This window comes from Silurus aristotelis, assembly GCF_946808225.1.
Source record: "Silurus aristotelis genome assembly, chromosome: 25".
NCBI classification, from domain to species: Eukaryota; Metazoa; Chordata; class Actinopteri; order Siluriformes; family Siluridae; genus Silurus; species Silurus aristotelis.
This window is the reverse complement of record NC_139598.1, coordinates 8,258,408-8,283,061: the sequence shown is the minus strand read 5'-3', so window position 1 is coordinate 8,283,061 and position 24,654 is coordinate 8,258,408. Positions and strand designations below refer to the sequence as shown.

Here is a 24,654-nt window from a genome sequence, read left to right as displayed (position 1 = left end):
AGCCCTGAGCATCACTTGGAAGTTTGTATTTGCTGTTAAGTATGCGCCAACATACCACGTTAAAGAATAAAATTAAGGCCAAACTTTCTTCCAACCAATTCCCCATATAGCAGAGTTAAATGAAAATACAAAGGAACTCCTTTTATGTCTAGGGCACTGAGTTTAATCTTCATTGGACAAGGCATTTTATTCTTCTTATTTATACAAGCCTATTTCAGCCTTGTGCAGGTCTACAATCTTGTCCCTGACGCCCTTTAACAGCACTTTGGTCTTGCCCATGGTGGTGGAGAGGTTTGAATGGAAAAGTTTGATTCTGTGACTGGTGTCTTTTATAAGCATAATGAGTTCATAATATGAGTTCTTTCTTAAAGGGACATGACTAATTTGGGTGTGTGGGAGAATTCTTGCTGGTTGGTAAAGGATCAAATACTTATTTTACTGGATCAAATACAAAGTAATTTATATATAATATAATTTATAATATTTTCTAGATTTTCTTTAGATTATTTCTTTCTGTTAAAATAAACCAACCATACAAATTCTAGACTGTTAATTTCTTTGTAAGGGGTAAATCATCAGGGTATCAAACTATTATTTTCCCCACTGTCTATATATATATATATATATATATATATATATATATATATATATATATATATATATATATATATATATATATATATATATATATATATAAATAAATAAAAAAAACACTGCAATGTATTTATGATAAAGATGTCAGAGCACTTCAGTAAGTGGCATCTGAGAAATGACATAAATGCAAATGTCACGCGGTGTTTCTCGGGCTGCCATCAGATTCCACCATGATGATGTGTCACATATTAAAATGCATCATAACTTTAGGTAGCACAGAAAAACTGGAGGTGGCGGAGTTAAAGATGCTTGATTTTCATTAGGAGTGAAATGGAAGGTCAGGTTTAGAAATGAGTTTGTTAGCTGCTCAGGTAGGACGTTTTGGAGACAAGACGCTAGATTGAGAGGGTCTGATCATGTGCAGAGGAGGGACATGGGGTATATCAGTAGAAGGATGCTGAGGTTGGAGCCACCAGGGAAGACATGCAGGTGGTTGATTATATAGAGTATAAGTATATATATATATATATATATATATATATATATATATATATATATATATATATATATATATATATATATATATATATATATATATATATATATAAAGATATAGATAGATATATAGATATATATATATATAGATATATAGTATAGAGAGGTGATCTCCTGTGGCAACTAACAGGAGCAGCCAAAAGAAGAAGAACCATTAAACCAGCATACAGTGCTGAGGTCAAGCCAGCATACACATTGTTACCATGAACGAATACAAATACAATCCACCACAAGACAGCCAACAGGGCATGCTGCATCCCAGCACACTGATTTAGGGTCACTAACGGTTAGTGTTTGATCGAAAAATATAAGGGTTCAAGCATTCTTGATTATGAATGGTTAATTGTCAAGAACAAAACTGATACAACTATACCATTTATTTGGTATATGTTCAATATGCAGCTTTTACCAAAATGCATTTTCAATTCCTTCTCTTATATTTTTTCTTTCCTAAAATATAGTTGTACTTCACAGAAAGCTTTGCATTTATTCACTTACTTTCGCAACACCTGCATAAATTTGGACACATTCTATAGTAGGAATATGACACACAGAGATTAGCAGGTGCAAGCTTTTTCCCCATAGAGCTAAAATATCAACTGTACTCAAATTACAGCCTGGATTCATTAAATCAGATGGAAAAATGCCATTTCATCCATTTAAATCTGTGCTTGTTTCTATGCAAGTCTGATCCTTTCGTTGGTGGACTTCATGTTAAATTCTGTGCAGGACCAAGATATTCACAGACACACTTTTTTCCTTTTTTTTTTTAATTAGTAGAAGTGCATTTATTTTCATTAAACAAAAACAAGTATATAATTAGATTAAGAGTTCGAATTCACATTTAACTGACCTATCTGAGCTAAAAAACGATTTCACCTAACCCTGCTCTTCTTCACGGCGGACGTGTCCCCTGAGGCCTTGCGCTTGCGTGAGGGGGTGTTCTGGCCTTGGTGCGAGTTCTCAGGAATCTCGTTCGCCGCTGCTCCGACAAGATAATACGCATCCACTGGTGGTGAGGGTTCCTGAATAGGGAAAAGTGAAGAAGCAACAATTAAAGCTTTCCTCAGACTCTTAATAAAGCAATCAGTCATGAAAAGGCATTAGCATGGGTTAAGACGTTCTTTGGCAAAAATCCATTCGAAATATGATGAGCATTGCAGCACATGGTGTTAAATGGCTTACTAAAAAAATACAGCAAAAACCCAAAACTAATTTCCCACCATGCAACACTGTTTGAAGTAGTAGATTTAGTTGCTAAGCAACCACACTGGTACAAAATTAGGGTGTTCTAAGGACAAAACTGTAAAGTGTAACCTGAAGGAATTGTGTTACTCTGATAACTCACACTGCCAAAATTATAGAGTGAAAATATCTCAAATGTTGACCAGCAAATATTTTTGGAATTTCATATTATGACTTGATAATATAAATCTAATTGAAGTTTATTTTGCTTGTTAGTGAAGGAAAATAGGAAATACTAAATAGATGACATTCAATATAACGACTACATTCAATTTTGCTGTCTGCGAGAACAACATTGTTTTGCAGTGTATAAAATAAATACTGATCAGATTTTAGAACCAAACAATCTGTTTTAGAGATTTTGTTTTATTATAAAGAATTTAAATGTCCAGGTAATAGGGAGTTCGACAGCTAGTTTATTGGGTGCTAATATGAAGATTATGGCTGCATTTTTATTAACCTGAAAAACTGCAGAATGTCTTGCAGGTGTGAAAAATATGAGATAATACTTGATTTAAATGCAAAGTTTAGTAGGGTAAATATAAAATATGATGCAAAAAAGATTGTCACGTATAACCTGGAAACTAAATTTCTGACCTGCATGAGGTAATCAGCAATGTACTCGGGCCTCAGACATTTAACGCCATAACCCATGGCTTCAGCCACATCCACTCTCACATCATTTGGTCCCAGTCGGCTGAAGTCGGCAAAGAGATGAGTGGTTTCCTTATACAGAGAGGGAGATGGGCTTGGCAATACCTGTGTAAAGACGCAGATTTAGAATGTAAAACTTTTTAGAATAAATTAAAATAAAAAAATGAACTACTTGGATTCCTTTGCTAAACTGGAAATGTGGGTATTTGCCACCAAAGGCACCATGTTCCCAGCTGATGGTGGTTTTTGACTAATAAGTGTTGTCAGGTTTAGTGTACAGGAAAGAAAAAGAGAAAAAAAAAAAGCTTTAGGAAGAGAGGGAGGCAGACTAAGAGCTGTGTGTGTGTGTGTGTGTGTGTGTGTGTGTGTGTGTGTGTGTGTGTGTGTGTGTGTGTGTTCCTGAAAGAAGTCACTGAAAAGTGTAATCAAAGTCTGTGGCAATTAAAATCAAGTCTTGGTGTGAACTGATTCCAGCCCCCCAAACTCGACTACTCTTTTCTAACATCACTGCTTGATACTGAATGTCGAAATAATCCCTGACAAAGACGTATGCAATACATAAATATTTTATTTACATAATTTCCATTAGTATTTAAACAATTACCTCTATATTATAGATGCATGTACAGTGGATATAAAAAGTCTACACATCCACTTCTTCTACTAGAACAGCTGAATTTTAATTTTAATTTATTTGGGGTGAATCAGAAGCACTTTAAATAATGGCAGGTGTGTACTAACTCCTATTTAACATGAGTTTGGATGCGATTGCTGAACATAGCCACATTCCCAGGTATAAGAGAGTGTGAACACTTATACAACCACATTATTATAGTTTTTTTTAACTTCCGCCAAAACTAGAAAAAAATAAAGATTTTGCTTTGTTTGTAAATTGAGTTGTACAGGTTATAGGTCACATTGAAGGTGGAAAAATTTCTGAAATTCTTTATCTTGATCTCATTTTTCACACTGTAGAAACCTGCCATTTTACCGGGGTGTATAGACTTTTTATATCCACTGTATCTTGTTGAGGTTTGACAGTCAGTATAATTTACCCTTAACAACAAGCTGTCAATAAAAAAACCTACATACAGACTGACTTTATAAACGGGCTCAATTTCTACCTAATGTGATCTTAATTTTATCATTACATTACTCAATTATGATGAGTCATAGATGCAGTACAGACTTGATAAAGATGAACTGAATCAGAAACAGACCTTTGCGCCTCCAGACTGCAGCAGTCTTCGAAATCCAGCATCTCTGGCCTGGTCTATATTCAACATCACTGTCCAGCCACCAAATGCACCCTAAAGAACAAATTGAAGAATACGATGGAAAACGAGTTTGAGTATCTGGTGTGTATTTAAAAAAAACAAAAAAAAACAGGTAAGAGGAAGGAAGTGTGAGATTAAACCTCTTTTTCTGTGCGACCCTGCAAAGACTTTCTCCAGCGCAAAGCTGCTAGCGCCAGTCTCTTCTGTTGGGAGTTTATAGAGGGAAGAGCATCCAGAATAGAGTGGCTACCCCATTCATAATCCTCCTCCTAAAAGAAACACAAATTGTTTTGTTCTTCAAAATAAAACAAAAAACAATCATTCAAAACATTTATTTGTAGTAAGCTTTTAGAGCGGTTATAAAAATCTCATATTTGCACTGAACGTATTCTGAATATTGGCTTAATTGAATGTCGACAAGAACACTGTGTGCGCATGCTTGTGTAGCTGAGAGAGCACTCACTGGTATGAAGTGTCCCTCAGCACGACAGGCTTCTAGGTACGAGCGGTGAAGGATCCATTTGCCAGCTGCCATGGCTGCCAGGTATTTTTCATTCCTCAGTGGATAACCCACAATGATGTGAGTACAACTGGGGTCGAAACACTGCTTTTCTAGTAAGATACCACCTGCAAAATATATATTTTTTGTTGTTTTTATTATCTTGTGTGATGAGCAGATAGCGATAAAAGTAACGTGCAATGTAACGAAATATAAATCAAGCAATTCATGAAATGACAAGTCAATTCTTTCTATGACTACAGAAAATGACAAATTATATCAATAACTCCAAATTATGTTGGAATATTCGCTATCCTCTCCTGTTATTGTCTCTGTTGGTGCATCATGTACATATTTTTATTACAATCCATTGCACTGTTGGAATCAAACTGAGGAATGGACACTCCCAAGATAAACTGTATGTGTACAAATGTAAGGATAAACACACTGCTAGTGACTAGAGTTGCAAATGGGCGTATAATATCTGGTAAATTGCCGGAAACTTTCCATAGGAACTTTGTCAGGGGAATTCTGGAAATATTCCAAATTGGCAACTTAGCAGGGGAATTTAAAGGAATTAATCAAAAAATTTAAGCAAATATATAAACGGTACCATATACAAACAAATATAAACATTTTGTTTGGTCATAAGCTGACATGCAAGCAAACTAATACAGATTAAAAAAAAAAAAAAAAGGTTTTGACTGATTTAATTGTTAGTAGAATTTTGTTGCACAATAGCTTACACACAGCAAAAAGTTTAAACATAAATTTATGTAATATTTATGTAATTATGTGAATAATCGCCAAGACATTTTTTTGTGTGCAGGATTCAGGAAATGATCTGTTATTATATGGAGGAAGGCAGTGCATGTAGGGTGTGTGGCCTCAATGGTCCTACAGTAAGTGTGTGATTGATGAATATATGAGGGTAGAAATTTAACTGAAATTGCATTACATATGGTTGTTTTAACCAAATTAAGATTTTTTTTTTCAACTACATTTAAGTTCCCAGTTATTGGCTAACTGTCAATTAAGTAAATTCCCAGTTTATTACTATTCATTCCCGTTTATTTCTATGGAAAGATTTCAGTCTTGAAAATTCCTGGAATTCTGCAACCCTAGTAATGACTCTTTAGTTTATAGTAGTTTATAAATTATATTAGTATACAAAATACAATTGTATTCTCTAGTATACTAACCCAGCTCTTCTATGAGGTGACTGTAATCAATGCGCTCCTGTGGGTTAAGTGAAGACAGCTGGAAGCGTGGAGGCTCCTTCTTCACCACCTTCTTCTCACTTTCTTCTTCTTCCTCAATCTGGAGAGAAAGTTAATCAGTGTCACAGTTTGTAGTACAAAAGGATCCAGAAGTCAGATTTTTTCACTCATTGATTTAATCTCTTTGTTCCACAAGATTCCAGAACTGCTCAGTTACAATGTTACTACAATATTGTTTGTGACATCATTAGACATGGAAAATGATTCTTTTTCAGGACTTTTTGGCTTGAAAATATTAACAAGCTCATCGGTTATAAATAAAAGAATGCCAAGTAGTGTGAACAAGCTTTGCCAACAGGATACAGGATTATGGCTTGTTGATCTATATTCACTAACGGAGCAAAAACAAACAGAACATTGAGAACTTTTGCATCCAAAACATCACTTTTCTTGATAACTATTTCTTGTTTATAAAGCACTTTATTTAAAAAGAAATATTGCGCTCACAATCGCATGGTTATACTAAATATATAAGTGCATGATTACAGGCTTGTGTCTGCTACAAAACATACACTAATGCAAAGTAAATAGTCTTTTGTCAAAAAAGGATTTATTCAATCAAAACAAAGATATTGTAGCAGTTCATTGGTGTCAAACTAAACTGAAACCAGGTGTAAAGAGAATTAATAACTGATTGATTCACTAACTGTGTACCTGTAGCTCAAATGGCATTGAAGCTCTGGAGTTGAGAAAAGCAGTGCTAGGAGCTTCAGAAATTCTGGCTACTTTATGTTCAGTGTTAACCCTTGATGCCGTTACCGTCCTTTTCATGTGCTCCTCTATTACATCACAGGCAGCTGAGGTGACAAACAACAAAAATACATGTTTAAATATAATTGATACAGAACTTAAAACCTATGCAACTCTACTATCAAAAAGCCTAAAACTGTAAAATTGCTGAAGTCTGACATTTTTAGACAATATACAGTTTGAGCATAACTGAATTCATTACTCCTTCAGATAGACAAAACAAGCACACTATTTTTTCATGCGTCCCTGCACACATGCTCTCTCCTCACCCATCTCCACCAGTTCAGAGTCAGTCATGGTGTCACGGGCATTTTGATCAGTGTGTGGTGGAGGGAGGATGGCGAGAGGCTCTGAATGTTGGGAAGGGCTGCCCGGCCACTGCAGGTTATCAGCCAGCTTCGCCCTCTCCTCTCTCGCCGTGGGGTCGTCCCACACTATCTGCTCACTCTGAGACGCTTCTGTGTTCACATCCACCGCAGCCTGACGGGACATGCTAAACACACACAATCAACAATACAACTGATCATCCTTTATTTTCAGTAACCTAGAATCTTAACCGCTGAGCTACATAAAAATATAAATTACTAGTATTGATCATGATGAAATGACTGGTCTTGTCAAGGTCTTTTTTATAAAGCATTCATTTTAATGCAATAAAATAATTAAAATATCACGCATTTAAAACAATGCAAAACACCAATACAATCCTGTATGACCACCACAACATTATGACGTTATATACACTGAGCTTTCAAGCAATGCATTGTTAATAAGGGTTAAGGCAAAATGACTGGTTTCATAAAAGTGCAGTTTGTTTGCAGTGCATGCGTGTACCGTAAGGCCTCCAGCGTCCTGCTGCGTCTCCCCATTCGGCCCAAAATCTCTGGTGTGTGGGGGGAGTCTAGACCATCTGAACCCACTCGGGCCAATCTAGAGGAGGCTCGTCGACCACTGGTCAGCTTTGTGGCGGACATAATCTCCTGTAGCTGCCTCTGCAAGTTCTCCCTCATTTCTAAAGTTTCTGTGAGGTCTAAGAAAGTCACATGAACATGAGGGAATGTGTAAAAAATAAAGCAGCAAAATTATTAATAAAAGTGGTAAAAAGTTATCGAAAGAAGCACCTTTCCTGCTGCTGCTGGTCAGTTGTTCCTGTTCTTTCTCTGCAGGTTCTTTCTGAGGAGTAGAAATGTCTGCTGTTATGTCCTCAGTACTCATCTAAAGAGAAAAAAAAAATCCACGTTATAACCCTTTCTTAACGGTGAACAAGTGCCAGACATGAAAACAAAGCGTGAAAGAGAATGTACAGAGATGTAGGGACTCGTACCAGTGTGTCATCATCGTTGAGAGCTCGGAGACTGGAGCGGGTTGTAGACAGGGGAGGAGATTTCTGGTTGCTGTCCGTCACTTGGCTTAGCATTAGGCTCCTTTTGGGGTTAAAGGTGAAAGGGTAGAGTGACTCAGGCACTCGTTTCTGCTCCTCTGTACACTGTAGGGACATTGTAGATAGATATATAAATATATATGTTTCACTATATATATTATGGTACACACTATATACTGATTGTAAGGTGTGTTTTCAGACCGTTGAATGCACAGATAGTTTCAGTCAGTTTAATCACTGTTCTATATTGATGTGCTGCCATATAAACAACTGCAAGCATATTAACATCTAGTCACAACTGCATACAGAGTGGGACAGCGACTGCTAACTATTCCTAATAAGCTTACTTTGCTAAATGGATCATTTTGCATGTTATGTAACTGATATGGTTCATTTGGTCAAAAGCACAAGATGAATCTGACGAACTGGAAAGGATAACGTTAAGATACAAAATATATAATTAAAAACGCGCGCACACACACACACACACACACACACACACACACACACACACACACACACACACACACACACAATGTATGCATACATATAATTAAACACAGAGCACAACAGTGTGTATATGTCCACGCACCGCCTGCAGCCAGTGCTGGGACACTATGTGCAGGCCTCTTTCCTTCACTCCCCTGTACTCTTTAGTGTTGTCTCCAACTTTACCCTGATAGATATAGTGGGTGACCGAATCATCACAAGACCACCTTCAACACACACATTACAGGTTTTATAATCACAGATTGAAAAGAGAAAAAAAAGCACAATATCAATATTAAATATATGTGTACACACACACACACACACACACACACACACACACACACACACACACACACACTATATATTTATTTTTTACACGATACTGATCTCTGATATCTGTTGGAATTATGTCAGACAGGCCACTTGCAAATAATAAAGAACACTGTGGAGGCCAAAAACATTTGATATATACCTGAAGTCTGCTCCGAGGGATGCCGCCATTGCATTTAACTCATTCTGTTTTTTGCTAAGTTTCTTACTCACACAAACCACCACTCTGGCAAGTGGCGCTGAAGGTTTTTCCTCTACCTACAGAATGCACAGATACACTCATTTAGATTCAGTCTTAACAAACTTCAGATTCAGTTGCATTAACAAACGCATTAACAAAGTGGCATTTACCTGTTCAGGTATCTTAGGTTCCGCCTCTTTGGTCAGTTGAGGACTTGCAGTCAGAGCAGCCAGGCTCATGACATGACTACGGTTGCTGTTGGCCACAGCCGCCTTTAAATTCCTTTCGATCACCTCACTTAGGGGAGTCTCCGCTCCCGCATCTTGGTGAGGCTTATTACCAGGTGTTTCTAAATGGTCATACACATCCTGTAACACACACACACACACACAGGTGACTTATTCACCTCATTCTGAACAGGTCTTTAAACTCTATTTGAATTCTGATAAATACATGTCCAATTCCGGTTATCTATTTTGCATTCAGCATCTATTAACTTATTTAACACATCATATTTATATTAATAGTCATAGGATTAACAAAAAACTGGTTTTGTATGTGCACTTGCCTTAATAACTGACACAAACTGAAAGTTTTCTTAGAAGCAAGCACAGAATTTCAGCATAAAAAGATGAAATGTTAATCATAAATATAAAAATTTAAGTAGTTTTTACTGTTTATTATTTTACAAGGTTATTAAAAAATTAACGACTACCTAAACAGAATTGTGTCACTAGAATTGTTTGAGAGGTCATTACTGACCTTGATGTTAAATGAAGGTCCAAAAAGCCTGTCTCGACTGAGGAAGCGAGACGGCGTGTCAAGATGAAGCTCTTTCTGCAAGCTCCCTCTGCTTTCTTCCTGAGCCGGGGTCGTGACCTTCACCTCCCCCTCCTCACCTTTCTTCATTTTGCGGAGGACGGAGTGGACGATGCGGCTCTGCAGACGGCCCGTGTCCAACGGTGTTACAGAAGCGCTGCTTTGTGGGCCAAGCAAAGGAATCTCTGGAGAAAGACGCACAGCCACAGGAGGGACTGCTACTTTCTGAGATGCGCCAATGAAACTGCCCTCGCTGTGCTCTGTGGGAAAAAAAAAACAACAACAATCACACACTTAGAATGATGTTAAGGGGGCAGTCTACAGACAGACCGCTTCATCTTGTTTTAAAACCTAGATCTGAGTTTTGTCTTCTGACCAGGAGATGGCGGCAGATCCACCAGATAGCGTGACTCCTCGGCATGTTTTCCGGTTCTGCCAGACTCTAGGATCCAGCGTATGGTCACAGCAGGCAGCCCCCATTTTTGTGCTGCCTGGTACTTAGTGCCCTCAGGAGTCTGCAGAACAAGGTGAGTGCTAGCCAGCATGCCTTTCCTCTGATTAGCAGTGCGCACAAAATAATCCTGGACGCTGCAGTGAGGCAGAGGGAATACAAGTAGACTGCAGTGTAATAAACAATGTATAAATAAAAGAAAAATATGCTGAGGTTGAAATAACTGCAAAAACCATTTGTCTTAACGATAAAAAAAACAACTATTGGAAAAATTGAAAAATGGAATGGAGTCACTTCCAATTCTCGGTTACAACAGCAAAAGCCCAATGATTACAGCTATTATTTATTAATGAACATAATACTTTAACTTAAATATTTATTTATTTAGATTGACTTATCAAATAGTTTAGGATTATCCTAGGCTGACTTTTACAGTTAGCTGTCACTGGAGACTCTTTACATGAATCTTAAACACTTTACAAAACATTTCATCTCATCAACTCTATTTTTTAAATCACACCTTTTTACTGTTTCAAATATTTGTATTTCTAAGTTTGGATAATTGTGGAAGTCCGGACAGACAACTTTCTGTGAATGAGTTCACATAATATATGAATGATAATGGAACAGCACACTAACTGTAAAAGCCTGTATTAACTAAAATAGAGTGACTTCTCTCAAAACTGATGTTACAGATAATCAACACAATCTGACCAAAATTCCAGTATGGTACAAAATTTTACACATCAAATTTGTTTATATTTTAACGCCTATGGATGTTGAGCCATTAGAGTCTTTGTCTTACAGGTATCATGTTACAATTATGCTGTGTGTCTCCTCACCTTGCTCCTAGATGTCTCGCAAGCTGAATGAGAGACTCTCTTTCTGCTCCCGTAAACTGGCTAACTGAGAGCACGCAGTCTCGAAGAGGAGAGCAGCCCTCCTTTACCACGACTGGGGTGAACAATGGATGAGATGATACTGGCAGAATACACTGCTTCTCCACACACATTGCCTGAAAATGTAGGAAATTTACAGAACAAAACAAAACAAAACAAAACGCTTAGAAAACACACGATCGCAGCACAAACGTGGTCCCTTTCAAAACTATTGGAATTGCAATTTGGGATTGAGCTAAAATGATGAACATGAGGCAATAGGGCAGAATTTCAGCATTTTTATTTCATGATAGTGACGATCTTGCAATAACTACATTAATCGCACAACACACTGTTGTGTTCTTTCTTTGTTTTCAGCTTGTTTCGTTTGTTGTTTGTTTCAGGGGTTTCACCCTACAGCCTGCTCTTCAAGAGATACATGATCAATCAAATTGTGGTCTAAATTGACTTGGACTGTCTTAAATTTTCCCCATTGATAAAATTCACTGTTATGCTGGCAGTGTGTTGGTCGTTGTCTTGCTGCATGGTGAAGCTCCTATACAGATTAGACCAGATGCATTTCTCTATAAATTGTACAAGAATGTCTGTAATGTTCTGTAGGCTTCTAAATGTATTCGGTTGATACCGACATGAGTTACATCAGCTACATTAGTGAACCTGTTCCAGAAGCAAACCGAAGCCATAACACTACATTCACTGTTCTTGACTGATGTATGCTTTAGATCAAGGGTGTCCAAAAATCTTTTTCCTGAGGGCCACATACAGAAAAATATATGAAGGTTTGGGCCAATAAATCAAATGAAGGTAAATTACTTTTGATCATTGAAAAATAGCCTCCATCACAACTCTCCATTAGGAGATTTTCATTTTGTTACATTTTTTTACAAAAAAGGTTGGCAGGTATTTCTCTCAGTGACAGCCTCAGATTGGCACTTCTCTTTGGTTCTGCCATTTCTGCTGACCCTGAGCAAATTTTTTCTTTGATTGTTGCGTTGTGGAGGTGCTGCCTTGTTCAAGACAGTAGCTCCACCTAGTGTTGAAACTTAGAAGTATAATGCATTCAAGCGCAAATATTATATGAGGGACTTAGACCATCATATTTATAGACTTTGATATTAAAAATGAATGGAGGGCCGCAGTTGGCCCACGGGCTGTAATCTGGACACCCCTGCTTTAGATCGTGGGCAGATCCTTTCTTTCTCAGCATTTTGCAAATCCCAAACATGTCATCTGATTATTACTGCCAATGAAAGTTTTTTTTATCTAGAAGTATGAACAGTTAGTACATCAGTATAAATTATAATTCTATAAAGAGTTTAATATAATCCTAAATCCTCTGTAAATTGTTCCTTCAAAAAAATACATTGTATAACATTTTTTGATCACTGCATATTTCCAAACATTTTTTTGCCTTCTCACCAGCCAGGTCTCGGTGACCACTTCATCCACTGTGGCCTCCACCTCACAGCCCAGCAGAGGAACAATGGCATAATCGGCCACACCTCTGAAACGGCCGACCAGAACCTTTCCATAGTTCTCTACAACCAGCATTGAGAGCTGTGCCTCTGCTTCTGTATCAAAACCTACAAGGAGGAAACGTTTTCCAATAAACATGCCTCCCTCTGAGGATTCAGCTACAGTGTAGTCATGCCCTGGCACATCCGGGACTGGGAGTTCAGACCTACAAGTCTTGCTTTCCTTTTCTGCGGGTGGAAGTTTCTCCACTATGGAAAGGCAGATGGGGGGGGGGGGGGGGAGTAGATAAAAATAAAAAAAGACATAATGAGCCATAGAAATGTAGTTATGCAAAAATTCCCTATAAAATTAAAGTTTAATTTAGTTTTGTGTACTTTAATATTCTTTAATATCCAAACACAAATAACGCATTATACATCAACCTGGATATGCCAAAATCTGCTGATTTTGTTCACAGTATATTTATTGTACAGTTCTTTTGTAAGAAAGCGTAATGACTCATTTGGTAGTCAACTAATTTATTCCCATTTAAATAAGTCCTAAAATACTTTAGTAAACAATGATGATATTAGGCTACAGTAGAAGCTGATGATCATAAAACGTTTTGGTCCAATGTGAAAAGATCAGACATATTATGTTTGGATTAACATGTGAATCTGCCTTTTCTCACGGTAACGCCTTAAAAGCTAAATTCTCCCTGACAAACAGGCATCTGTTTGCAAAAAATCTAATCTAATCCATAATCACTGAGCATTCACCAGTCAGCTCCTTCACAATCTCTGGCTTGAATGATCATGTATAAAGTGCAACTTTTTATCATGTGGACGGTGTAGAAGCTACTCACCAACAGTCTGATTATTGTCTACATATTGTGAAAGTAACTCTTCCTCAGCCCTAGCATGTCGATTAGGGCTGGGGGCAGGTGGGGCAGCAAAAGAAGGCCTAGAAGGGTGTGAGGTAGCAGGGCGTGGGGCGGGAATGTCCACTTGGGCTGGAGCAGGTGGGAGGAATGAAGGGTGGAAATATTTTTCCACTGGTAGCAGAGAGCCACGAGAAAAACTGTCCAGCAGCCACTGAACTGTGACGATATGCGGCCTGTCACAACATACATAAGCAAGCGTTTGATATATGCAAGTCTTAATTATGAATGTTCCAAATATGGGGATTAAACCCAACAAATTACATTCATTGTACATTTTATTAAAACATTCTTGCCTTATTAAAAAAAATCTCCAAAATGCCATAATTTTTTATCAAACCTCTAAGCTACATTTAGACAGACCTATGAGACGCTTTGGTGAGAAAGCTTTTGACATCCTGGTCTGGTTCTCCCATCAAGATGTGTGTAAGTTCTTCACCAAGCTGATTGAAATGCAGGCCTCCTGCAGAGTTCACCAGCCGCCGCAGTTTCTCCAACCTCTTCCCAACTACACCGCACAGATACAGCTGCGGAATGTAGAAAGAATCGCATTACAGTCTAAAGCTTGAGTGATGTACTTCAAGCAGTGCTGATCATTCAGACATACTGGTGGAGCAACACTGTAGTCAAAAGTCAACTAATCTAAACAAAAGTCTAAAAGTTATTCAGAATAAAAACCTTCTTTAAAAATTGAATTTATATCATTTTAATGAATATAATAATTGTATTTATTTACAACATATGTACAATACGATTGGTGTAACTGTACACAATATTCATGATTCGGGGGGGGGGGTGTTTGTGAACACCTTAAATGAAAACACAAATTAAATGCCTGCTTGGTTAAAATAAAAAATAATTACAATTATATTATACTTTTTATTACATATATATATATATATATAATTTTTCATTGAGTAATCGATTCAATTGGTACAAATTTATTTATTTATTCATTCCATTTATTTATACATAAATGAACTTATTCCTTCCATCCTTCATTCACTCCCTCGTTATGGAGAATTGTCAGGAATTTCTCAGTTTAAGGGAAATTCTTGTGGCTGTACATAAAACACGAAAGAATCCATATAGTCAGATTGTCATAAAAACGTCGGCGATAAGTAGTCGCAGCGATTTTACACATGCGCACAAAAAGATCTGAGTTTTCACACATGTGGAGTGCAAATAAGGATGGGTTCCCCTTTTGAGTCTGGTTCCTCTCAAGGTTTCTTCCTCATAACATCTAAGGGAGTTTTTCCTTGCCACAGTCGCCACAGCTTGCTCATCAGGGATAAACCCACACCATTCACCTTAACTGTTGATTTCTGTAAAGCTGCTTTGAGACAATGCCTGTTGTGAAAGCGTTATAGAAATAAACTTGACTTGACAAATTGGGTTTTAGGTACGGATCGAGTAGTGACAGACACACTGCACTCAAAGTGTTAAAAAGTACAAAGTTATACACCAATATACACATTCAAAAGCAAGTTGTAAAGGACCAGACTCACCTTGCAGCCATCTAATAAGTCATCTGCTGGACAGAGGGTAGCATCAAAAGTGTCAATTGGATCTGCGGTCTCTATGCGGCTCATTGTTGCAGTTGTCATGGCTGTTTCATTGACATTTATACTGACATTTGAGATATGACTCAGTCCAAGCAAAGATGGTCCATCTGCTTCAAAATATAAAACACCATCAAACCACCCCCATAAAAAGAGCAAAAGAGCAGCCAAAGAAATAAAAAAAATAATAACAGTTTTTCTGCCATCCTCACCCTTATTTGAGCCAGTAGGAGTGGAGGTGTTGGGTCTGCCATGTTTCTCCTTCCTTTTGTCCTCTCTCTCGACAGCATAACGACTCTCATCCTGACAGAAGCCCTTCTCAATACTGTCAAAGAGCCAGTGAATGGAGACACAGTACACGTTCCACTTTTTTGCAAATTCATACTTCTGACCTGAAATTACAAACCCATATATATTTCTTCCAGAACATGGAAAAGAAAAAACCTACACACTGTTTATGAGGAAAAAATAAATAAATCCAGAAGACCACCTGAGGGTTCGCTAACAATGAGGTGAGTACATTCGTTCATCTTAAGCTGGCCAGTGTAGCTCCCACCATGCTGCTCACACAGCCTCTGCACTTCTTTACGTTCGACAGTGGACAGACCCGTCACACACAAAGTGCAACCTTTGAAAAAGGGGCACTGGTAATCCTCCGAACGCAGATCTGTGTACCGGAACAAACTGAAAGAGGTGGAAGAATATAACTTATAACAATGTATCTGGTTAGTTGTAATGTATTGAGAGATGTGGTGGTCTGTACGATGGATTTGGAGGTGAAGAAGAAGAGGAGGAGAGTGAGGAATGAAAAAAGAAAAAGATGGTGGAAACTGAAGAAAGAAGACTGTAGTGTGAGATTCAGGGAAGAGGTCAGACATGGGGCTTATTGGTGGTGAAGAGGTGCTGGATGATTAGGCAACTACTGCAGAAGTGATAAGGAAGACAGTTAGGAAGGTACTTGGTGTGACATCTGGAAATAGAAAGAAAGACAAGGAGACGTGATGAAGGAATGAGAAAATGCAGGAAAGCATAAGGAGAAAGAAGTTGACAAAACAGAATTGGGACCCGAGAAAAGAGATGAGAAAAGAAGGCAGGAGTACAAGGTGAAGAGGGATGTGGCTAAAGCAAAGAAAAGGCATATAAGCTGTATGAGAAGTTGGACACTAATGAAGGGGAAAAGGATTTATACCGATTGTCCAGGCAGAGGGACCGAGCTGGGAGGGATGTGCTACAAGTTAGAGCAATAGAGGATGGAGATGGAAATGTGTTAACAGATGAGGAGTGGGTGTTGAGAAGATGGAGGGAGTATTTTGAGCAGAGGATGAACAAGGAAAATGAGAAGAGCAAAGGTTGGATGACGTGGAGAAGTGAAGCAGGAAGTGGATAGGATTAGTAAGGAGGAAGTGAGAGCAGCAAATAAGAATGGAAAGTCGGTTGGACCAGATTACAGTAGATGTACTGTCTTGCAAAAGTACCAGTAGAAGCATGGAGATGTTTAGGAGAGATGGCAGTGGAGTTCGAACCATATTGTTCAACAAGATTTAGGATGGTGAGAGGATGCCTGAGGAATAGAGAAGTGTGCTGGTACCAATCTTTAAGAATAAGGGAGATGTGCAGACCTGCAGTAACCACAGGGAAATAAAGTTGACCAGTCACACCATGAAGTTATGGGAAAGAGAAGTGGAAGGCAGGCTGAGAGAAGAGGTGACCATCTGAGAGCAACATTAGTACAATACATGCCGAGGAAGAGCACCACAGATGCATTATTTGCTTTTAGAATGTTGATGGAGAAGTAAAGAGAAGGTCAGAAGGAGTTGCATTGTAGATTTGGAGAAAGCATACGACAGGGTGGCGAGAGAGGAGTTGTGGTATTGGATGAGGAAGTATGTGAGGGTGGTGCAGGACATGTATGAGGACAGTGTGACAGCAGATAAATGTGTAGTAGGAACGACAGACTGGTTTAAGGTGGAGGTGGAATTGCATCAAGGATCGGCTATGAGCCCTTTTCTGTATGCATTGGTGATGGACAGGTTGACGGACGAGGTCAGACAGGAGTCTTCATGGACTATGATGTTTGCAGATAATATTGTGATTTGTGGTGAGAGTAGGGAGCAGGTTGAGAAGAGCCTGGAGAGGTGGAGATACGTGCTGGAGAGAAGATGAATGAAAGTCAGTAGGAATAAGACAGAGTACATGTGTGTGAATGAGAGCTGTAGATTTTGAGATTTTCATTGGAAGAGAAGAGGATGGACAGGATTAAAAAAGTTTATTAGAGGGACAGCTCATGTAGGACGTTTTGGGGACAAAGTGAAAGAGGCCCAATTGAGATGGTTTGGACATGTGCAGAGGAGGGACATGGGGTATCGGTAGGAAAATGCTGATGATGAAGATGCCAGGAAGGAGGAAAAGAGGAAGGACAAGTAGGAGGTTTATGGATGTGGTGGGGGAAGACATGCAGGTAGTTGGTTTGAAAGAGGCAGATGCAGAATATGGAGAAAGATGATCCTCTGTGGCGAACCCAAAAGGGGAACAGCCGAAAGAAGAAGAAGATAATGACAAATACAGTCCTACCTGTCCTGAGATTTCTCCCAGCATGCTCTGACCCAGGTTGGCAGAAGGATGGGTTTCCGCAGGCTGGCTGCCACCAGGTACTTCTTACTGCCCACCTCACCTGCCACCAGATGAGTGACAGAGACGTTGAGATCCCGGTAGACCCGCCCACCCATCAGCTGCACCAAGTCCATCACTTCTGTCTAAAAGACACAAAATCATTTGTTTTGAGGTTTTCAACATTTTTGTAGCATTAGACTGCTTATCTACAAGTATTAGACTTAAACATGTAAAACAATAATCAGGCTTTTTAATGGAGCCATCAAGCTTAATTCCTAAACATAAAGTTACTTAACATTAAGTTTGCATTAAACTTATTCAATTAAACTGACTTTGAGAACTTAATAATAACTGTCACAACTTGATAATGATATGATATGAATTGCTAGATAACAATTTACAGACCTTTGAGAATCACTCATTTACACCCGGTGTCCATGAAGTTATATATGAATATATATCCTAATAACTGTTATTAATAATAGTTATTAATAAACTAATAACTGATTTTTCTGGGCTTCCAAACAAAATTACAGGTTTAGCAGATTTAGCAGCACTGATACTGGAGACTCCTTCCAAAAAATGTAAAAAGAAAACTTTTAAATTAGTATAAACCTTCCAGTTGGCATTATACAGTAAAACATTAAGCTGGAAATGATGCAAAAACATGTTTGATCCACAACCTGCAGTTCAGCTCCAAACTCTACATTCAGTATCGTTCTCATATAATTATAACTGTACATATTTGTAAATTCATATATTAATATATATGTTGGCGGTGTGTATGGGGTCGTTATTGTGTTTTAAAAAATGCAGTTTGGCCCAGGTTCTAAAGGGGGGGCATCATGTTCTGTTTCAGAATGTCACTGTACATTTATGTTTCCCTCAATGAACTGCAGCTCCCCAGTACCAGCAGCACTCATGCAGCCTCAGACCATGATGCCACCACCACCATGCTTGACTGTAGCCAAGACAATTTTCTTGGTGCTCCTTACCAGGGCGTCACAACACATGCTGGACGCCATCTGAGACAAACAAGTGTATCTTAGTCTCATCAGACCACAGGACATGTTCCAGTAATTCATGCTCTTGGACAGGTTGTCTTCAGCAAACTGTTTGCAGGCTTTCTTGTGAGCCAGCTTTATTAGAGGCTTCGTTCAGGGGGGACGGCAAAACAAACCGACTTTTTGCAGTTTGTGGCGTATGGTCTGAGTACTGAGAAGCAGACCTTCAGCTTCAGTAACATCTAAAGCAATGCTGGCAGCACTCATGTATCTGTTTTGAAGCCAGCTTCTGCACCTGACACATGGCAAAGTCCCTGGGTCGATACTGTTCTTTTCTTTTATACATGTTTATGTTACTATGTTGGGAGTGACGAGGATGGACAAGATTAGAAATGAGTTTATTAGAGGGACAGCCCATGTAGGACGTTTTGGTGACAAGGTGAGGGAGGCGAGATTAAGATGGTTTGGACATGTGCAGAGGAGGGACATGGGGTATATTGATAGAAGAATGCTGAGGATGGAGCCACTAGAAAGGCGGAGGTTCATGGATGTGGTGAGGGAAGTCATGCAGATAGTTGGTGTGAAAGAGGCAGATGTAGAGGACAGGGGGGGTGTGGAGAGGGTTGATCCGCTGTGGCGACCCGTAATGGGAGCAGCCGAAAGTAGAAGATCCTAGTTTAAATGAGTTTAAAATCCTAGGAAATGAGTGTTTAGTGATAGTGTTTTAGGTTGCAAGTTGAGTCCAGTGCTTACCCGTGCTTCTTTGTCCAGACTGGTGCAGGACACTGTAACATCAGCCATGGCCATGTTGTAAACTGGCTGTTCTGCCTTTGGAACACACCGCTGTTGCTGCAAGCAGAACAGCACTACCAGAGGACTCACTATCCTGCATCCCAGCTATGACAAAAAAACCACATTAAAAAAAAAAAGGAAAAAAAAAAAGGTTTTAAAATAATTCCCACGGCATGTGTGCTGCTTATTATGTGACTCTAGGATTACTTGTGCTTGAGGGATTTTACCTTTCAAACATAAATAATACATTTTATATGCATCTTTTACTGAATTTGTTAAACCAGTTTGACTGTGAAGAAGTGTGTGATAAAGGAACGCACCTTCCTGCAGTGCTCAAATGCATCGCTGGTGAAATCACTGAACACGTACAAGGACTTGTCGTTGTGCTCCAACTCCAGCACGGCTTCTTCATCAATAGTCTGCACATATTTCTCAGACTGCAGCTCCACTATGGCCTTCAAATGGAGATGAGTGATAAAGCGCAAAACACAAACGACTGATTTGTTCAGCCATTACTAGGTCATTCACAATTTTAACAAAAATGTGTTTTTTAGCCTTAAAGGCATAACAAATCCTGCTGAATGGACGAAGCTGTATCTACAAGAAAAATCAGCAGCAAAGCTACAAATGTGAAATCCATTGCACTGTGCATCCTCGCACAATTACAAACTTGCTAGTTTATTATTTTTCTATTAATGTTGTAAAGATTCAAACAGAGATCACACTCTAAACACATAACGCTGATACAGAACCCTGCCCTTTTACAGGATGCCCCGTCTTCCAATTCTGATATTTAAAGCACCTTTAAAGAAGAAAAAGAGGCCACGCCACAAATTTACTATTAGATTAAACATTTACTGTACCTCAAAAGCCTTGAGGCCAAGCTCACTTTTATGTGCATTACGTTCAACAAATTTCACCATGTACACATCGCGGCTCGCTTCGGACATTCTGCCTTTAGTCCTAGACGAGATTAGAGAAAGTACAAATGAAATTAACATACAAGTAACATTGAATTAACATATGAACATTGGATGATCTGTAATGGAGAGACACAAAGAACTGCATACGTTATGAACATTTTGCTTCATCAAAACAGAATTACAAGCAATTATGCACATTTAACTAAGTTTGTCAGCACATTAGAAGTTATTCTGATGAAAGCAGGGAAGAAAGAATCTTGAAAATTGGAAGCATAACTGGTTGGTGCACAGGTGAGGGCTGATGTGTTTTATATATTTATAACTGTACATAATAGTAAATCCTAGACTGATAAATAACTAACTAACTGTTAGTGTTAAAACTGTTTCACACACATTCCTTTGTCCGTTCAGTGTCTATAGGATATTTACGATGTTAGTCGGTAAGGTAAACAGAGAGTCTTATCTGGGCTCACACATCTCGGGCTGGTATATCCTCTTGTCTAAACAGGAAAACGACTTTAGGTCAGTCTTTCTCCCCAATATGTGTGTGCGTGTTCGTGTGTGTGTGTGGACTGTATCATCCTGTGTGTATAAAAACGTGTCTGCCACCTGCAATAAACGAAGAGGAACATTTTGCCACATTCTGTGTGCGGTGTGATTCTTCCCTGATCAGAAAAGACATTACGGGTCTCGCAGGTCGTTTGGAAAACTTCTCCAGTCATTTCGTTTTGGGCATGATAAAAATCTAATACTAACATACATACACACACATATCAGCTTAAATTTCTGAACTAAATGAAAAAGATGCCTACAACAAAGTGTAAGATGCAACACTCCACAAATCATTTTGATAATAAAGATTAAACTAAATGCTGTTTTGTAGCTTTCTTGCAAACTCAGTTTCTTTTTTTGGAATGGGGTGAATACGAAGCAAAAACAAGTTCTCAAACCCTAGAAGATGGGCTTCATTGTATTCATATTTTTTTTAACCATTTATCAATAAAAATGGACCACCAATGCCTGGTCTTGTTAATGGTTAGGTCTTATTAGATACCACTTATTACCACCATGAACAACTATCGCACCGAAGAAACATGTCTTGTAAAAAATCCTTTTGATACGAAATTATCAGTCCCTTTTGTAGCCTTTTCCAACATCCTGGACCACCAGCCAAGTAACATCAATATTCATATATTTAATACCCATAATTCCCAAAACTAACACTGTAAGAGACTCTAAAGTTTAACAACTGCTGTGTGTGGCAAAAACTCAGCGTGCCCTACACTACTACTTCTTTCGGTTTCTCACATTAGGGGTCGCCACAGCGGATCATCCGTCTCCATACCCCTCCGTCCTCTACATCTGCCTCTTTCACCCCAACCACCTGAATGTCTTTCCTCACCACATCCATAAACCTCCTCCTCCTTCCCCTTTTTTTCCTCCTTCCTGGTAGCTCCATCCTCAGCATTCTCCTACCAATATACCCCATGTCCCTCCTCTGCCCATGTCCAAACCATCTCAATCTCGCCTCCCTCACCTTGTCTCCAAAACGTCCATGCGCTGTCCCTCTAATAAACTCATTTCTAATCCTGTCCATCCTCGTCACTCCCAATGAAAATCTCAACATCTTCAGCTCTGCTACCTCCAGCTCCGCCTCCTGCCTTTTACTCAATGCCACTGTCTCTAAACCAGACAACATCGCAGGTCTCACCACAGTCCTATAAACTTTCACTCTTGCAGATACTCTTCTATCACAAATCACTCCTGCCACTCTTCTCCACCCTGCTTGCATTCTTTTCTTCACTCAGTGTGCTCTACACACGCCTGGTTAATGCTGAACTGAATTGAAAAATCAAATGGGAATTTGAAAGGACAGATTTCCTTATTCTAAACGAATTTCTTTCAATATCAATACATTTCACTGTTGGCACTCTGCAGCTGGTCACATGGGTTACTGCATGTTTTCACAGTGTTTACCTGCCTTTCCTCCGGGTTCTCCGGTTTCCTTCTGCATCTCAAAAACATGTTCAAATTCTGAAATCCTACCCAGGATCTATCACTGTTCCTATAATAGATCCACTATGATACTGACCAGAATTAAATGCATACTGCAGATGAATGAAAGTGGTGCTGATTGGGATAGATTTATAAACACATCACCTGAGATGTGGCAGAGCAGAAAGGAGATGAAATTTGGGATCAGCAACAACGGCTAAGCCATACACTGATTATATAGGGGGGGGGAACACTAATGATACAATTAGTGTACATGTGAATATGTACTATAAACTGTTCAGTGCAGCCAATAAAATGTTATTTAACTAGTTTCCAAAGTGGGACTGAATCCCAGATGCCCCCTGACTGGATCAAGTGCACTAATAGTAACTAGCCGGTTGGGATTCAACCACAAATCTTCGCTAACTACTAAGTTTTGTATTGTATCTTGACAAGCTGAAACTAGCTATAAAATTATCGACAAACTAACCAAAAAATGACAATGAAATCAGAGTCTTTGAGAAATATTAATATTAATATGCATATCCAAGAGCTTACCGAAAAATCTTCACTGTCGGTAGTCTAAAAAGCGCGAGCGCCTTTTAGCCCCTCAGCTAACTACCGCCACTCACTAAGCCAGTGTCTACACATACGCATTTAAAAGGCTTTAGTTTCCTGTCACGCAGTAAATTGAAAAAATGAAATGTTATTATTTATGTAAGTAGGACTGGCCCGGTCGCCTTCGCGCCATGAAACAAAACATCCTGATCTTCTTCTGTTAAAAAATAAGGTTGTACATTTTTTTAGTTGCATTTACTGCCACTAAGCGGCACGGAGTTGCATTACACCGTCCTGAGGCGCCAGTGCAGGCTGTTTCAGTCAGATGTGGCGCATAAAAGTGTAACCCAATGCCACAGGTGTGTTTTTTGTTTTTTGTTTTATGTTAAACCCTACCACTATGACCCATAGGAAAAAATGAAGAAAAATAATATAGGCTGCTAGAAAAAAAATATATACAACAAAAATATATCCACAAAATATACAACAAATATCATTTTACAGTTACATTACATTACAATTTTACATTCTACACTTGTTTTGTTTTGTTTTTTCTTTTGTTCTTAAATATTAAATCCCATCACTATGCCCAATTGGGAAAATATATATGTGTGTTTGCGTGTGTGTGTGTGTGTGTGTGTGTGTGTGTGTGTGTGTGTGTGTGTGTGTGTGTGTGTCAGTCTGGGTTATATGGAGTGGCGGGGGAAAAGGCCATTTTTTTAAGCATGTTTTTAAGTTGAAACAAAACACAAAAGGTGGACCAAAGGAATACTTTGGAAGCTGGAACCCATATCAATATTTGTATTTATTTAGAATGCATGAATCGAAATACTGTATTCATATTCAGTTACATCCCAAAAACAAGTTCTATTTCATCTTTTCTAGCAGTAAGTGGTGGTGAATATCATCTGGATAACTTTTGTTTTGTCATTAAGCAATGTTCAATGTCATTGTTGTCTAAGGAAAGACCATTTTTAAGGAAGCAGCCTGTGGATTAGACAATCCCTGCTCAGCATTGCCAGTACACAAACAGTAAACAGATTATAAACCTCATTTAGAGTGTTATCTAAAGTGTCTAGTTACAGAAACCCATCGGGGATGATGACTAATAAGAATAATAGAGTTTGCAGACAGCTGCCTGAGGTAATCTAGACCTACAGACAAATGGCATCAGACATGACTCAGCTGAATCTATGATTTTAGAACCAAAACCACTCACACCACTCAAAGCAGTCATATATATATATATATATATATATATATATATATATATATATATATATATATATATATATATATATATATATATATATATATGCATTTTCTTCTTTTTTTTTTTTTTTTGGTTGACCATCCAAAGAGTGAAGGAATGCCATATTTAGTTTGCATGTGCCACTGGATGTCCTAA

General features: G+C 38.6%; 1 protein-coding gene across 4 annotated transcripts; it reads right to left on the bottom strand.

Annotated features, from left to right (window-relative positions):
- Positions 1 to 1,633: 1,633 nt before the first annotated feature.
- On the bottom strand, positions 1,634 to 23,511 carry topbp1 (DNA topoisomerase II binding protein 1). 4 transcript variants are annotated; one of them, XM_083529805.1, is made up of 28 exons: positions 23,247 to 23,478; positions 20,634 to 20,733; positions 20,091 to 20,225; positions 19,732 to 19,875; positions 17,936 to 18,117; positions 15,855 to 16,048; positions 15,577 to 15,756; positions 15,311 to 15,477; positions 14,166 to 14,329; positions 13,728 to 13,978; positions 12,827 to 13,131; positions 11,351 to 11,523; positions 10,434 to 10,645; positions 10,001 to 10,317; positions 9,409 to 9,606; positions 9,200 to 9,315; positions 8,828 to 8,951; positions 8,179 to 8,340; positions 7,976 to 8,069; positions 7,689 to 7,884; positions 7,124 to 7,347; positions 6,759 to 6,901; positions 6,027 to 6,144; positions 4,789 to 4,952; positions 4,466 to 4,594; positions 4,269 to 4,358; positions 2,992 to 3,153; positions 1,634 to 2,174 (listed from the first exon to the last, which is right to left on the bottom strand). In XM_083529805.1, exons 2-28 carry the CDS (start codon positions 20,718 to 20,720, stop codon positions 2,025 to 2,027), a joined length of 4,581 nt encoding a protein of 1,526 aa, XP_083385931.1. In that variant the 5' UTR covers positions 20,721 to 20,733; positions 23,247 to 23,478; the 3' UTR covers positions 1,634 to 2,024. The 4 variants fall into 4 exon arrangements, 3 of the variants coding, with proteins under 3 accessions (XP_083385931.1, XP_083385933.1, XP_083385932.1); XM_083529807.1 differs by having other exon boundaries at positions 1,636 to 2,174; positions 6,027 to 6,138; XM_083529806.1 differs by having other exon boundaries at positions 1,639 to 2,174; positions 15,311 to 15,474; positions 23,247 to 23,511.
- Positions 23,512 to 24,654: the final 1,143 nt, after the last annotated feature.

What these genes read in the sequence shown, in the direction of transcription:
- topbp1 (XM_083529805.1), bottom strand. Translation starts at nt 20,720, where the DNA reads ATGTCCGAAGCGAGCCGCGATGTGTACATGGTGAAATTTGTTGAACGT. An exon ending in GGATCTGCCGCCATCTCCTG is followed by an intron (nt 10,318 to 10,433) that starts GTCAGAAGACAA and finishes TTTTTCCCACAG; the next exon opens with AGCACAGCGAGGGCAGTTTC. An exon ending in TTGCTGATTACCTCATGCAG is followed by an intron (nt 2,175 to 2,991) that starts GTCAGAAATTTA and finishes TTCCCTATTCAG; the next exon opens with GAACCCTCACCACCAGTGGA.